The sequence below is a fragment of the Leiobunum rupestre genome, chromosome 11 (genome assembly GCF_980474605.1).
Source record: "Leiobunum rupestre chromosome 11, qqLeiRupe1.1.hap1, whole genome shotgun sequence".
Classification (NCBI taxonomy): domain Eukaryota; kingdom Metazoa; phylum Arthropoda; class Arachnida; order Opiliones; family Sclerosomatidae; genus Leiobunum; species Leiobunum rupestre.
Window position 1 is genome coordinate 30,641,905 of NC_143394.1, and position 16,012 is coordinate 30,657,916.

General features: G+C 37.9%; 1 protein-coding gene across 1 annotated transcript in view; it reads right to left on the reverse strand.

The window, feature by feature from the left end:
* LOC149922233 (uncharacterized) overlaps positions 1 to 16,012 on the reverse strand; it is a 55,345-nt gene that overhangs the window by 21,489 nt on the left and 17,844 nt on the right. Inside the window, exons 3-5 of the mRNA XM_090162271.1 lie at positions 1,474 to 1,575; positions 389 to 493; positions 204 to 290 (exon numbers count right to left, since the gene is read on the reverse strand). Coding sequence (XP_090018397.1) covers positions 204 to 290; positions 389 to 493; positions 1,474 to 1,575 — 294 coding nt within the window. The remainder of the gene's footprint in view (positions 1 to 203; positions 291 to 388; positions 494 to 1,473; positions 1,576 to 16,012) is intronic.

The window sequence follows — 16,012 nt, forward strand, 5'->3', positions numbered from 1 at the left end:
TATTTCTTAATCAAATCAGTAAATGATAATTGACCGAGATGGTTGACTCGTTCGCTTTAAAACGAAACGACCTCTAAATTCCAACCCATCAACCGCGCGGACGTAACACGCCTCAAACACCCAACAAAATCCTCCATATTAACGACACAAAACGATACTACGAAAAATACCCAATTACCAATAATTGCGCGGCGTACACTTACCGACTTGTCGTTTTTGGCGGTCAACACCTTTGAGGTCTTGAAGGAAAGATTCGTCCGGACACCCCGAATCGGTGTCAGGGCCTTCCCCTGCTCCGACGAAAATGAAACGGAAAAAGGGGAGGGAGAGTTCGTTTAAGTCAAAGAAGAATCGGGGTTAATGAGGGGTATCTCGGAAGGTGGTATACCTTCGTCCGATCCATCGGCGCAATCTCTGACTCCGTCCTTGACGTTCTCCAGGTTGACGCATCTTGGCACTCCGCAACGGCAAGGGAACTGGTCCCGTTGGCACTCTGAAAGGACAAAGCCAATATATTTTTAATCTCAGTGTACGGCAGGGGTGGACAGTCTTTTCAGCTCAAGGGCCAAATCCGAAAATTCTAATTAAGTTTTTGGGCCACAAGTTTTTTAATTTAATTTTGTCGCTTAACAAAATAAAATAAAACTGTCAGTGGCGTAGCGTGTATTTCTTTCACCCGGGGCAAACCTTAAATTTGCTGCCCCCCCCTCTTTATTTTCGCAACTTAGCAAAACATCGGTGAAAAATCTGTGATACTTTGTTGCTCTGTTGATTGCAAAAGGATTCAAGTCATTTAAAAATTAAAATTTTATTTTGCGTGTTTTTAGCAACGCGAACTCTTTAATGAAATGGTCAATATGAATTGGTACCTCTTGTTCGATTGCCAAGAAACCCAGATTTGTTAATCTCAACATGCACATGGTAGACCTTTAATATTTTTTTATAATTTTTCTGATACACGATCTCGGCCGGCCGCGTTCGTTTCAATTTTCCAGGCCACTGGCCGCCCTCTACATCTAAGCCGCCCGGGGCCAAGGCCCCCTTTGCCCCTCCCACGCTACGCCACTGAAAACTGTTCAGTTAATTTTTTTTGAAATCACGATTTTCATGTATAATCTTCATTTTTGGGGATGAAAATCACGCGTTTATTTAACGACCGATAATTCTTTCGCGTACGGTACTATACCGCGGAGGTAATATCGTAGCATACAAAGAAGCAGACGACGCAAGAAAAAGTTTCCCAAGCAGGGTGAAAAATAAGGATATTTGTTTTTAATTATCAAGAGGGAAAATTCAAGGCTACGATGCTGCTGTTTTCTCGAAGGGAATTAGAACATTTAAAAATGTACGCTACATTTGAAAATGGTTATTCAAAATGTCTAAAAGTTAAGCGCGAGCCGCATTGCAATTAATAATCGCGGGTTGCACATTCCTAGTGTACGGCTTTGGGATTTGGGAACGTTGATTATTTACCTTCGTCAGAGCCATCGGAACAGTCCTTATTACCGTCTAGAACCCTCTGCTGAGGTATGCATTCCTGGCTACCTTTGCATTTGAATTCATCGTCTGAGCAGGCTGTAAAAAGAAACATTATTATTTTATTTATTTTTATTTACTTCTTAAAGCGAATATAACCTGCAAAGCAATCTTTATGGAAGACCCCTTCAATTTTTCAAATTACCCTGTACAGTGGCGCCAAACATTTCTAAAGCCAAGGTAAGCCAGAGCTACAAACGTTGGTGTTCCACACCAAATACCCGAGGTTATATTCCCTTTAACATATGTTCTTTTCTTAACACGATATTAAAAGTAAACCAATTGATGGTCGCCATGCTTATACATATTTTACGTTCCCACACATTATTACTTGTCCAGCTGACTAAGTCCAATAATTTGACCCCACCGTGTCATGTCGACTAGCGCCTGACACCCGAAAATGTGGCGCAATCCCGAGATTCATTGCTGAAATATTAATTAGCAAAGCTCTAGGGATTCTGGAAACTGATAAATAGCGGTTCAGCGACTAATCTAAAGATGGCGGTAGTGTAACTACAAAATTTCGTCTGCTGTGTGGGATAAGCACATTACGTATTGATCTTTCTGTACCAAAACCCTAGCTTATTAAGGATAATTTACTTGGTTTTTGTATGTTGTTGTTATGAATGAAGGTTTCCTAACGTTTAATAACATATCCATTAGTCAATTTCGAACAAGGAGGTGCCAGTGGCCCAGCTACAATTAAATTCCAATTGGATCTATATTCTAAGTAGATGGACCTTAACGAAGCAAGGAGGGTCATTAGCGAGGGTAGCGAAAGAACTTCCTACTGGACGGTCTCCGTCGATTCAATTAGGGCCTATTTATAGACGGCAATCGGGCAGGCGGAATTACGTGTTATACTGGAACCCGCGGTAATAACGGGGAAATGGAATTGCCCGTATATCAATATGCTCCATAAAGTCGATCATCGACGCGTGAAGCGACCCGCGGGTTCACAGCGTATGGCCGACCAGAACTAGCGTTTAAGTAAGAATCGCGTCGCTCGTCTGGCAGGATATTTCCCCGTCTATTAGCTAACCATTCATTCAAGAGAGGCGATCAAGCGAAAGCAACGGGGTTCGCGATCAGCCTCCAGTTATGACAATACCGTTGGACTTATGGAATTATTACTAAAACTAACCGAAAAATTTACAATGGAGTAAATTTACGAGCTGGTTGTTGGGCTGATGGACGTTTGTTAACCAAGTTGCGGGAATTTCAAATTTATAATTGGCCGAGTGCAATTCTAGAACCCTGTTTGGTGACGGGTCATTGAGCGAATAGGAAATGTGGGTTACTGGAATTACTGGTTTTACATTCTCATCTAGCGTCCCGAAGAAGCGTATTCTTTACCAAAGTAACTCGCTTCTAGTTTTTTGGTTTTTTCGCGTAATAGTGGCTAATATATTCCGCAAATCTTAAGCCGTTCGGAAAAAGTTTTTATTGTTAGTGTCAAAATAAAACAGTAAGTATGGCGTAAGCGTTGTTTAAATACCAACGGATTTCCCCAGAACTGTAAATTACTTAAAACGTGATTCCGTATCGGTGACAGAATCGGAATTTACGAGCGAACTATTTCTTTGAAGGTTGATATTTATACAATCTAGTTATCGCGCTCTGTACGATAGTAAATGTAAAGGTCGCAACCGGTTCAAGAAAATCGTTAAAAAAACGGTACGTAGATAAGAGTGATCGTCCCATTTTAGTTTCGCAAAGTCCTCAATTCGGTTTGGGGTCGTCTTCGTTTTGAGGTTCGAAGACGACTCGTTATTTAACCTTCGCAAGAACGACGCTAGTCTATTGATATTTGGCGCTTCGAGTCGCGAGGTTGGCGGCATAGGAACACCTCTTCTCGGAGTGAAGTTTTCAATGAGGAATGCGGGTGACATTTTACGAGTAGGAGCGACCAACATGTTTCCTTTTTCAATAGTACCAGCGAGACTACCTTGACCTGATTTATTCTCAATATGGCAAACGAGGAAGGCGTTTGAACGAAATACCGCATTTTTCCTATAGATTTTTAAGCCATAACGAAAAAATATCGTATACCACCTTGTTTTCCCAATATTTTATACCGATAAGGTAAGGCTATAAGGGAAATGTTCTCCACCCGAACCTGTTTCCAAGTTTGGCAGGTAGACGTGACGAGGTAGAGGAACCTCCGTCGAGGCCCATTTTATTATTGAAAATTGATCATACTAAGGTCGCGTGATCTTAATAATATTCTTCGAGGTACTACGCGTAATTTGCGAATCAATTCAACATTTCTCAAAGATAGATTCTACAAATATTTTCATTCGCAGTTTCGTATTGTGCCCAATGAGGTAGAATAAATAGAGATCCAAACAAATCTGGGATTCGCGTGACACGTTTTATCCGAGTAAGAGAATTAGGCTTAAGTTTCAACTTTATCCAATCGTGTTGGCGCCATCTGTTTCTATAAGCAGACACTTTTGCAGAATATATTAAGGTTTAGTTTTCCAATAACAAGATAGAAGGCGCCAACACGATTTGATTAAGTTAGTTTACTAGGCCTAACTCTCCAACTCAGAAAATACTGTCCCGCGAAACGGTAGGTCCTGGAAGGCGGATTTTTATCTCTATTTATTCTACCTCATTGATTGTGCCCATCGATAATTTTTAAGATTTTTTAAAAATATTTAATCGCGTGGTTTACCTTAAAATAAAATAGACAAAGCTGAAACAATTTGTCAGTACCCCACTCATTGTCGATGAAGAAGTAAATAGGGGTCTATGGACTCAACGGTAGTTTCGACACCACGTGACATAGCGTCGATGTCTGCCGGCGTAATTCTTCGCGTATCCCTTTAATTATTTCTTTCTCTTCAGTGTTATGGCTCGGGGTGCTTCGAGACTGGTTTCTCCGGCCGCGTACATTCGCAAAATTAGTAATTAGGGAGAGCTCCAGTGATCGACTTAACCCATTGCACCGTCGCTTCGTTTCCCTTTTTAAAGGCTGGCTGCGGTGTCTCATTAGCCCCGTGGCTTACACTGCAGTTTAATTACATCTTAGAAACACAGATTGGGACAAAATTGGCACGAGAGTTGCACCCTTCCGCTCGCCCGAAGCTTTATTCGCTTCGAACTTCTCCCGAATATGATTGAACTTATATTACCCGCCATTCCTAGTCTAGCTCGGAATATATATGACAAATTCATCGATACAATTTCGAGTAGTCGGAAGAGTCTGAGATTTTTAGCCTCATTCCAAAATGAACTTGTCATAGCAGATTTAGTATTTTGTAAAACTGACGATGCAGAAAACATAACAAATGTTCAAAGGTTGTACGTTAAATGGGTATAATTTAATTGGGATTATTAAATTATTTTTTTATTATTATTATTGGTGGGACAATAGAGTCCGCTCGTCCACTTGATTAATCAGGTGCGAGAAATGTGTTACGGCCACGCCAACGGGGGGATACTTGGGGATAGAGTTGGGACACCCGTGGCGGAAGTATGACAACCACCCGTTGGGGGATTAGTGGTCGTCCTCACACGGCCTTCCACAAACTCTGCCTCCCGGACGCCTGGGATTACAGGAGTGAGCCACTACTCCCGGCTATTTAAATTATTACGAATGATTTTAAATCTTATAAAAATTTGCTAGAAAATTTATATTTTTATTCTTTATTTCAAAAATGTAAATAATTGTTCTATTTCGCACTTTCAATAAGCGCATTTCGAAATGGAATTTTGGCATACATTTTTTATTGTTTACAAAAGTTTGCCCCTCATCAATTTTCAATATTAGTCAGAAACGTTAGATAAAACTATTGTTATTTTTCAAAGTAAAATCACGGCATTTATATCACGCCCTAATTACAAAACAATACGTTATGTAGGTAAGTGCTTATCGGGATGTCCTACTAATTAACTGACGTCATAACGAAATTTCGTCAAAATGGCGGCCATGGTTCAAAGGCTAGGCGTGATGGTGGAAACGGAGAGTGACGTCAAGCCAAAGCTACCCGCATATATAGTTTCACTTGAGAAATGGGCAAACGAAAGCTTTTTCCCTTTTGGGCGTATTCGCTGTTGACGACGGTGTTAAACGGTGTCAGATGAGTTTACAACTCTCTCATGTCGTCGGTATAATATGGGAAGTTTAAAAAAGATTTCGTCATCCTTAAAGAATGCGACTAGCTTTTTCGAAGCTCCGGGCTGCTTGTTCGCAACTTTTCTTTCCTTACAAGCGCGCTGAAAACTATATCTATTATACGGTTAACCTCGTTGCTCGCGACGAATTTCTACAGATAACCGTTATTTCGCAAGACCTTTAATCTTGTTTTTCCCAAAAGCAAAGATCCCCAGATACTCATTATCATTGAAAGTAGTTTAATTAAAAAATATAGCGGCCAATAACGAATATGAATGTTTTATCACAACGATAACGAACCGTCTACGTAATAAACCTCATTCTCGAGATATATAATAAACGAAGATGAAAATCCGGGATAGTATAAGTAGAAGATCCGGATCTTCGCCAAGGTGTTCGGTGTCCGAGTCACCGGACATTGTACCCTTAAGGTAGCGGGAATAACGAGGCTTTTAAGCCACGAATGTCCGGTGACCGAATCGAGGCTCGTATTATCGCGTTATCAAAATGACGAAGTTCTTTCGTCTTGTTTATCCAGAACCAGTTTCTAAGATTTTCACAAACTCTGGTCAGTCCGACTCAGTCGTGGACGGGGTTTTACCCCGTTTGGTTGTTGAAAGGGCTTAAATCGCTAAATAGGCCAAGGATGGTTGCGGGAGTGAGAGAGAGTATCTTCAAGTTCTTATTGTTCTAGCGCATTATGCCAAAGTAGATCTTCCATTGAAGAATCCGCCGTGACTCGCTCCGTAACGTGATACATAATGAGACACCGTTACGCTGTTATTGTTTGTATTTTTTTTAAGCGTTAAAATGGTCTCCTTTCTATCAGGATTTGGGGATGGGAAATTTTCATTTACGCGGTAGAAGTGCGGGGTTACCGGGGTACGATTTTAGTTGTAGGACGTTCTGAACTATCTCGTTTATTAACCTCCTAATGGCTAATTCATATGTTTCTTGACTTATGGCATTTTTCCTCTAACACCAAACCTTTTAAATAGTCTATCCGATAATCTACATCTTTGTTTTTCGATCTTGTATAGTAAAATTAAAGAGATTGCGTTGAGAAGAGGGGTGAAGTTTAGCAGTTCTGTAAGATACCAACAGGTGTCGTTGCGTAACTTTGACTGATTTCTGTATTTGGTAGTCTGAGAAACTATGGCCACGCTTTCCATATCGAAAGTGGCGAGCGATTGCGCCGCCGCCGATATAATATTCTAAGCTGGTCGGCGGATTTTTACCGTTATTTTGATTATTGACGTATGGTCAAGAACAAGGCACTAGCCACGTCATTTGGCTACTAAAATAAATGCTCTGACTACTAAAATTAATCGAAATCTGGGGGCTCACTGGTCAATTTGACTAGTGAAAAATTTACCTAAATATTCATTAATAATGGCGAATATATCGATAATAAATTCATCATTCATCAATAGAGTGTTGTCGTCTGATACGATTTTGAAAACTTGTAACGTCACAGCTGTAGTGTTAATAGTGGCCGCCATGACAGTTACCGTTGACGTCGCAGGGTTTCAGACGACAACACTCTATCCGATTTAATTTTTAAAAAATCACATCATGTAACTCAAGTGATAAGAAACTCCTATTTTAATTCTGACGGGTAAAGCAAAATGTTGGCTGTCCTTCTGGTTTTTATACCCCCATATTTACCCCCATTAGTCAGTGAATACTAAAATAAATTAAGATAGGAGGCTCACTAGTCAGGCTGACTACTAAAAAAATATCCTTATGTCCAACCCTGGTCAAGAATAAGTGATTCCGAAAAAGCGTTTTCCATTTGACTGCTCTCGAGCGCTCTAGATCGCTCTGATCAACATTTTATATTCCATTTGCGTGCTCAGATCTGCTCCGATCAAGTTTCGCGTGTTTCATTTCCCGCTCTCGGGTGCTCCGATATCGCCCAAAACCGATCTACCGATTTCGACAGATCAACGGATCGAGATCGAGATCGGAGCAAATTTTTGCCTGTTCCTTTTAGATTTTTGGGCCAAATGGCAGACCAAGACGCGAAAATTCAAATTACTAGCAGACGAAAAACAAAAGCGCGGGAATGTGCTAATGGGATGTTCCATTTGCGGTTTTACTCTAGTCGATTGGGGCGAGATCTATGACATCAAAAACAGATTCGGAGCGAATCTCGAGCAATAAAATGGAAAACGCTATTAATTCTGTCGTATGGTTAAAGTATTTGAGCGCGAGCTTCTTTTTTATTTTTCTATTTCAACGCGCGTGCAAAATCGCGCGAGCCACAAGCTAGTAACATATCAAGAGCGCGCGCCCAAAAAAAATAACTCTTTTTTATGTATTTGTCGATATTGTCTTTCAGAATCACCTATTGAAACCGCTCCGGAAGATCTACTTTGATCATTGTTTCCTATTGGGAACCATGTCTAATCGATAATAGCGAGCGCCTAATGATTCTAATTAGCATTCTGATATAACAGCCAAGTTTTTAAGAAATAGGTGGGAAGCCACGTGTGGATAAACGTGAAGACGTTTAATTCGGATTATGTTCGAGACGTGGGGTGTGGGTTAAGTGAATAAATGATTCACGAGCTAGGCGTGGACGGCACATGATTGGTCGGTTCGCCGTCTCACTTGACGCTGGCGCACGTGTCGCGAACGTTTACAGCTTTTTTGTGGTTGAAATCGCGCTATTCCTGACATTGCATTCATTGTATGGAAACTCGACAACCTTGAATGTGCAAAATCCCGTTATTTCATTTTTTACCGGTTCACCTTTTTGTTGACCGAGACTGAAAAAGAACAACTTATATAAGACTCAAAAATTTGGGAAGAGGGCCAACTCGGGGAATTATATAGGTACCGTACTGGCTGATAGCAAACCTTTTGGCTCACTTTTTTTTAATAAAGATGGCGGCTATAGACCGAATCACAAATTGCTTATAGGGAGTATGCGATTCATAAATTGCTTAAAGGGAGTATGCGATTCACAAGAGTACCATAATTTTACAAAAAATGTAGTCTGATTAGCCATAGTTAGTTTTTTTCAATTAATGATTACATGGCGGCTATAGACCGAATCACAAATTGCTTAAAGGGAGTATACGATTCACAAGATTACCATAATTTTATAAAAAATGTAGTCTGATTAGCCATAGTTAGTTTTTTCAATTAAGAAATTCACAAATTTCTTAAAGGGAGTATGCGATTCACAAATTGCTTAAAGGGAGTATGCGATTCACAAATTGCTTAAAGGAAGTATGGAGTGGATCAACGAATTTAACATTCCAGGCCTAACAGATGCTATAGGCTATTTTTATTTAGAGTCTACTCCTTTTAAAGGGAAACAAACACGATTTTATTTATACTAGACAAATAATTAATCAACTCCTAACATTATTTAAAACTATAATTTAAGTAAAATCTATAAACGAAAACTCAACTCTGAAAAATTCGGCATGAAAAACCCTAAAACCATATTTTTCGTGGTTTTGAAATTTCTACGTTTGAGACAGTCAGCGCCATATGGTAAGACTAAGAAAGGATCGTATTTATTGTTAAATGTATATCGGTGTACAGAGTAGTAGTATTAATAATAATAATAATAATAATAATCAGCTAGGCTAATAGCCAAGGCACCAATTATCGGTACGACGTCATAATTCATTCAAAGTCACCCATGCTTATTCTCATAGAGAAAACAAGTCACCTAAAATGGCGGCCATAGCCAAAGCTACTATTGTTCAAAGTCAGGCGGTCGTGCGAGTAAGTGCTCTCCAGTATGTCGTCACACGAAATCTAACACAAACTATTATAATCAATCCTAAATGATTAAACAGATCTTTTCGCCACATTGTCAACTTCAATAGCAAACTTAGACACCATATCTAGACCACCGAAAACGCGTCTTTAGAATACCGTTACGGGCACTTATTTTAATTGAAGAAATATTTTAAATAGCAACCGGTTCTCGCTATTTTGGCGGGTTTTTAATAAACTATTGATAAAGGGCTTTTCTGGCGTTTGGGGTCTCTCACGGAACGGTTTGACCTATTTTCGCCTTCGTCAAAACAATCGCGCCGTTAAAACTTTTGATATAAAGCGCTAGGGTTCTTTCTAATTAATAGCCTTCAATAAAAAAAATATACGCCAGCAATTATATACCATCAAAGGTCAAACAGAGAACGGAACAAACTGAAGAATAAGTCGTCTCGAATACTAATGGCACTAGGACGATGCTGGAGTCGCGTTTTGAATATTCTAAATCATAAGTAGTCGGCGCGGACAATATGACATAAATGGGGCTCTTAAGCCCGCGGGATAGTTATTACCAATCGAAATCGTGAAAAATACCGAAGATGGTATGTTTTCCTTTTCAGTTCCTATTATATTTAATAGCCCTCACGATATAATATTGCCCGAATCCATTCTGGAACCGTTATGAACTATGTTAGATACAGAGTGTTTACGTTCGTTTTGTTGAATTTATTTTTATATTACAAATACTAACAATTCGTAATGTGTTTGGAATTAAATTATTATTTCAGATAATTGTATTTAATAATTTAAATAAAAAGCGATGTAAGAGTGATTTATAGTTAAATAGTAATTATTATTAGCACGGATAAATAAATTAATATACCATTCACCCTGTATCTGATCATTTTTCTAACGGCTGTCTTTCAATATAACCCAAATAATACGTTTTCGGTAATTATATTCCACACGAGAGAAAGATATTGCGCAAATTTCTAATGGTGAAGAAATTTCAAACGTGTATATATTCTTTGGAAATTTCGTAAGAGTTAAGTTCTCGAGTCTACTTAAACCGGGTTCAAGCGGCTAATTTGTAGCGAATTTAGAGAAGCTATCGTAGATTTTATTCCCTTCGTGGGAAAGCTTTAGCGATGTTTTCAATTACCACCGCCTGTCCAATTATTTTTTGTTAAAAGTGATCATTGTTTAATTGGCGGTGTTATGAGTCTCCGATTAGGTTCGACTAATTAGTAAAGCGACTAATCGCGCGGAGGAATTTATGCCGTATTTGACTCTTTCAAACCTCAATTCGCTTTGATAACCGGAATTGTAAGATTTGTAATGTATTTTTATTTGAAGTTAATACTATTGTCTTCCTCCGATAACGTAACTCGGTCGAGAATTTATCATAATTGTTTTATTGTGCTTAAAAAAATGATGGGAGATTGTTCGAAAATGTATTTTGACTATAGGAAGTTACTTTCTTATCGTTATACAAATTGGAACGTCATCTTCAAATTCAAAATTATCGTAAATTTTATTAAGTAGTTTGATAGTCGCCATTATATATATATATATATATATATATATATACGAGCGAGAAGTTTTTTTGTACAGTGTTTTATTGTTGCATTGAAATTACTTGCTGTGCTCTGATAACATATTTCTAATTAAAATAAAACCGCAATCTAAACTGTCTGAATATTCTAACCTCCTTTAAGTTAGCCGAGATAAAAATTCTCAATACCCAATAAATTTAAAATGACCGGCACGATTTTAAATCAATTAAATTCGTCTGCTAACTACGAGGCCCTTTTTAATTGATAATTAAACGCATAAAAATTCCAGGCAGTAGATATTTTGCGGTTTGGGGGGTTTTTTTTTGAGAACTGATTTTGGATGGAATTTATCTTCTAAAAAAATTTTAAATTGGTTTTTCAAAAATAAATATCGCGAAGAGAAGTGTGTTAGAAAAAGTGGAAATACCGTAGTCGAAAAATGTTGGTTTTTGACCAATAATCAATGCGATCAAAAGCCGTATCGGGTACATTTTTTATGTCCCGAAATATATTCGTAAAATTGTACTAAATCTGTATAAAAGAACGTAATTACGCGGTTTATAGGCGTATTTCCCGTTCGCACTGCGCGTGGGGAAAATGAAGTATTTTTTTTAATCATAGAAACGATGTTGGCAAGGGAGTGGCATGATAAATCGAGGTTGAAATTATTGAATAGCCACGTTGTGGCACGGTTGCCTTAAGTAAAAATATTTTATGTACAGGGAGGTGCAATGTTTCTTAAGCGAATTAATGTAGTTTTTTCGCTTAAATTATGGCCAGGTTATAATATTTTAAATCTCGATTTTAGGTAAATTTCCATATTTTGGCTGGAAGATCTTGAAATGATTTTACTTAGGATTTAATGATTTCGGGACTGGTTTTATGATTTCTAGTTCATTAATTAATTCATTATTATATAATATTAATTATTGTCAATGTAATAAATCGCTAAAGGTAGAAATCGCTTATGGTAGAAATCGCTTATGGTAGAAATCGGTAAACGTAGAAATTGCTAAAGGTAGAAATGGGTAAACGTAGAAATCACTAAAGGTATAAATTGGTAAATATTTATTTATTACACACTTCTACAAAACTACAGATCAGGAAATTTAAAATTTACAATATGAATTAAATTTGTTCAGGTGTTATCGCAAAATCGTATTTTTAGGTGACATATTGCTTAGATTTATATTAATAACCTTGTATTTATTGTAATCCGTTTAGGGAAAGTAAAAAAAAAACATTTTTATCAAGTAATACCTATACCTTATTTTCAAAAAAATATCGTCTGTTCGTAATTAAACGCTACCCGACCCTTCCATTTAGGCGGCAAGGTCGAGTTGAAGGTCGTTCCTGTAACCGTGTAATTTTTGGTGCTTCAAATACACCCCTTCTACCACCACTTGCAATCCATAATAAAAAGGTGTGGATTTTCCATCGAGGAAGCCTTTTTTTAATGCTTAGGCGTTTCCGTTTTAGGAAAAATTATTCGCGACTGAATGTTACTTCAATTCAATCTAAAATATTTAGTAATCTGAGTCAAGGATTACGTTTGTATTTTCACGTTTTTTTTTATATATATTCCCAACAATTTTTGAGCGGAAATTGCAATGTTAACGCGCCGTGAAATATAGCTCATGATCTCTTCGAAATAGGGTAGCATTTAGAATTTAAATTAATTAGTAATTTAACCTCAAAAATCGCGACAGATTTGACTACGTAATGGCTCAGCCGATAACAGGTTTTCAATAACGCGTCGATACGTTTTCGATATGCCGATTTGATTTCGAGGTCTCATCGACGCTCTTTTGAAACCGCTGTCTAACTTTAAGCCCGTCAAAATACTAGGTTATATTTAAATTTATTTAACCTTTGATTGGACAGAACCAATAACAAATATAATTGTTCGTGTTTTAGCCCGGAGTTATCTATCTTTTAATTAAGATTTCATATTCAATTATGCTAATTTATTTATATTCCCATAATTATTTTTCAATTAAGATTGAATATAAATAATCTAATATTTTCGTGACTTAATTGGCTGATATAAATATAACTTCCTGGGTTTCGATAAACCAACTATTCACGTTGTACGCTAAATTTCGTTTGAACTATCGTAGCCGCTTACGGTTACCGGTTACCGGTTTCTCTTTATATAACCTTTAAGCGCGCAATTAAACTCTTTATAAATTCCGGTACCTATTAATATAACTCTTTGACTCTGGCGGTTTTCAATGATAGACATTTTATCCCTTTAACCCCAATTGGGGACGGCGGGAACTCATTTTCTTCCCAAACAAAATTGCGGTTCCTGTATATAAAGAACTCCAACGATTTTGGGGATGGCTAAACGTTCCCGAAATAAAGCGATGGTCCACTTTTAGTTATTTTTCTTTTTTGGGAGGTAGATTTAGGTTGCAACGCGCGGGACCGGTCAAAAGTGTGTCATCTTCAGTTGATGCCATCTTATCTCGCGCGGTGGTTAGTTGGGATTAGGATTGGCCCTTGAAATACGCAGCCTTCACCCTCGTGTCCGCCTTCCAATTCGTTATCGGATCCCCTTTATTAATGAAAACGTAAGAAGCCAAATCTCGTTATCGAGATATAGTGTAACCCAAAATTCGACTGAACCTCGCGACCTTTCTACAAAAACGTTTATCTTATTTCCAAAAAACGTGGAATTTGTAACACGCGAGAATTTATTCAATCAACATAATTTTTACGTCGTATTTTATACAATGCGTCGTTTTGCCCGTCGAATTAATTTTAACTTAAAGTTTTTTTATCCCATTTGACTATGGTCAAGGACAACGCATTGTACTATTACGGAATGGATTTAAGCGTTAACTTTGAATGATATTTCGAGTCCGGTGGGGTCTCAAGGCATATCTTTGTTAAGGACGTTGTTCTTTATAGAAATTACTTAAAATTTGAATGTCGTGTGTTATATTACTCGCGATGTAGCGTGGGACCTCTATTGTAAAATTAGCTCTATAGATACGGGTCTATTGTCGGATTTCAAATTGGGTTTTTACGTTATTACGTACCGAAGTTTTTTTGTATGTGATACACTATTGTACTATTGTCTATTTTTGCATTTACGATTTTAAATATACGTACAACATTTCCCATGACGTTATTCGCTTAACAAAGTTACACCAACAACAAAATGGTGACCCTAGGGTGTGATGAGGAAAGCGGTATTGCCTTTAACACTATTTGAGATGATGACGTCACGTTCAACCTACCTTTATCATTAAATGGAATTAATTTCGTTTGAAAACCTAATTTCTTTATACCAAAGTGTATTTCTATAACGTTAACACGTGTTTTACTATACTTTACTATATTAGGTATCGTCTGAAAATGGTATAAGAACTTAGCTGTCCTAATCTGTGATTAAATCCTTGCTTTATAGGATATAATCAGCTAGGCTAATTCCCAAGGCACCACCTTAGGCCTAAGTCATCAAGCGACTTTTGAAGCCATTAATTCAGGTGGCCGGGTTACAATGAGTAGGAGGGTGGTGACAAGCCCTGCATGCCACGCGTTCGAGCCAACAGCTCCCTACAATAACTATTACCGTTAACCTAAACAAGTTTTTATGGAAAGGGAAACCGAAGATTTCGGTAGAAAACCCCTCAATCCAGTGGGGAGAGAACTTGCAAACTCTACGCGGAAGGAGTTGTTCCGAGTTTTCACCCAGTGCCACAAGCTGGGATCGAACCCGGCTCCTAGTGCTGCGAGGTGAAAGTGCTAACCACTCCGCCACCCCACTATTCGGATAGTCCTAAATCCATTACTTTTTATCTAACCGAAACCAAGCATCTGATAGACGCAGTCTAAATTGACCAATATCTTGACTTGAATCTGCTTCGTATCTTTGATTTATCAAAATCCGAAACCTACAATTTTTTATTTATATATTTTAAACAAGTTACTCGAATTTTCTTTGATAAGATATCACAAGCGGAAAAACCAAATTTTTGACAAAAACGCGACGTCGCGATTTAAGCGAAGGGTGTTGTTTTGAGTTGAGTCAGTAAGGTTTTTACCGAATCCGCCCGACTACGTAACTATTTTTTTTTCTGTTTTGAGCGTTATCTCCAGATAAACTCGCCCAAAATATAGCGGTTATTTCAGTCGAGATTTTAAAGATTTTTTCTCTAAAAGGGAAATAAGCGAGGGAAATATCCAAACGTCCCACTTGCACTCGCGTCTCGTATTTCGGTCGGGCCCGAGTGCACCCACCGTGGTAGTCATATTTAGGAAGGGCACCTCCTAAGCGCAACGTAAATAAAACAACAGTTGTGGGATGCTCCGGCTAAAAGGAAAAGTTTTCATAATTTGTTTGGTAAAGGAAAACCACGTTTTAACGTCTTGACCTTGTTACATCCCAAAACAAGAAGAGTAAATAAAACCCTTTGGGTTTAATAATATCCTCGTATATTTGAATATATTTTATTTGTTTTTTGTATTTCTTTGGTGTTTAACCGTCAAATATTCGTAAATTTTGGAAATTAAAATATTTTCCTTAATTGTTTCCTAGTTTGTTTTTTTTGTGCGGTAATTGTTTAAGTTGGCTATGTTAAGACGACCCGCGTGCAGCAGGGTCTATATATTACCCCTAGCGACAGGGGGTTAAGCAAATCCGTCACCGGTGAAAATATCAGTATTAGAGCATTAACAGGGATTGGGAGAAGTCGTCTCAACATATTAATTCATTCATAGTAGAAATATATGAACTTTTATTCGTATTAATAAAATGTATTACTTTTAAGGTTTTGATAAGTAAGGCTTAAAGGCGCATAAAGGCCTAGGTATTCTTCTGCTTGTCACCCTTTAAATTTACTTTCCTGCCAGACAAATACCCTGGTGGTAGGCCAACGTGTTACGCGGTTGGCCTTCCACCAGGGTATTTGTTTGGCGGGAAGTAAGCTTAAAGGGTGACAGGCAGAAGAAAACCTAGGCCTGTAACGTTTTATGAGCCGAAAAGTAGTTAATTTTTCTTAATTTAATTTAGAATAATGTGAAAATGGCGTTTTTAGTTTTGTTA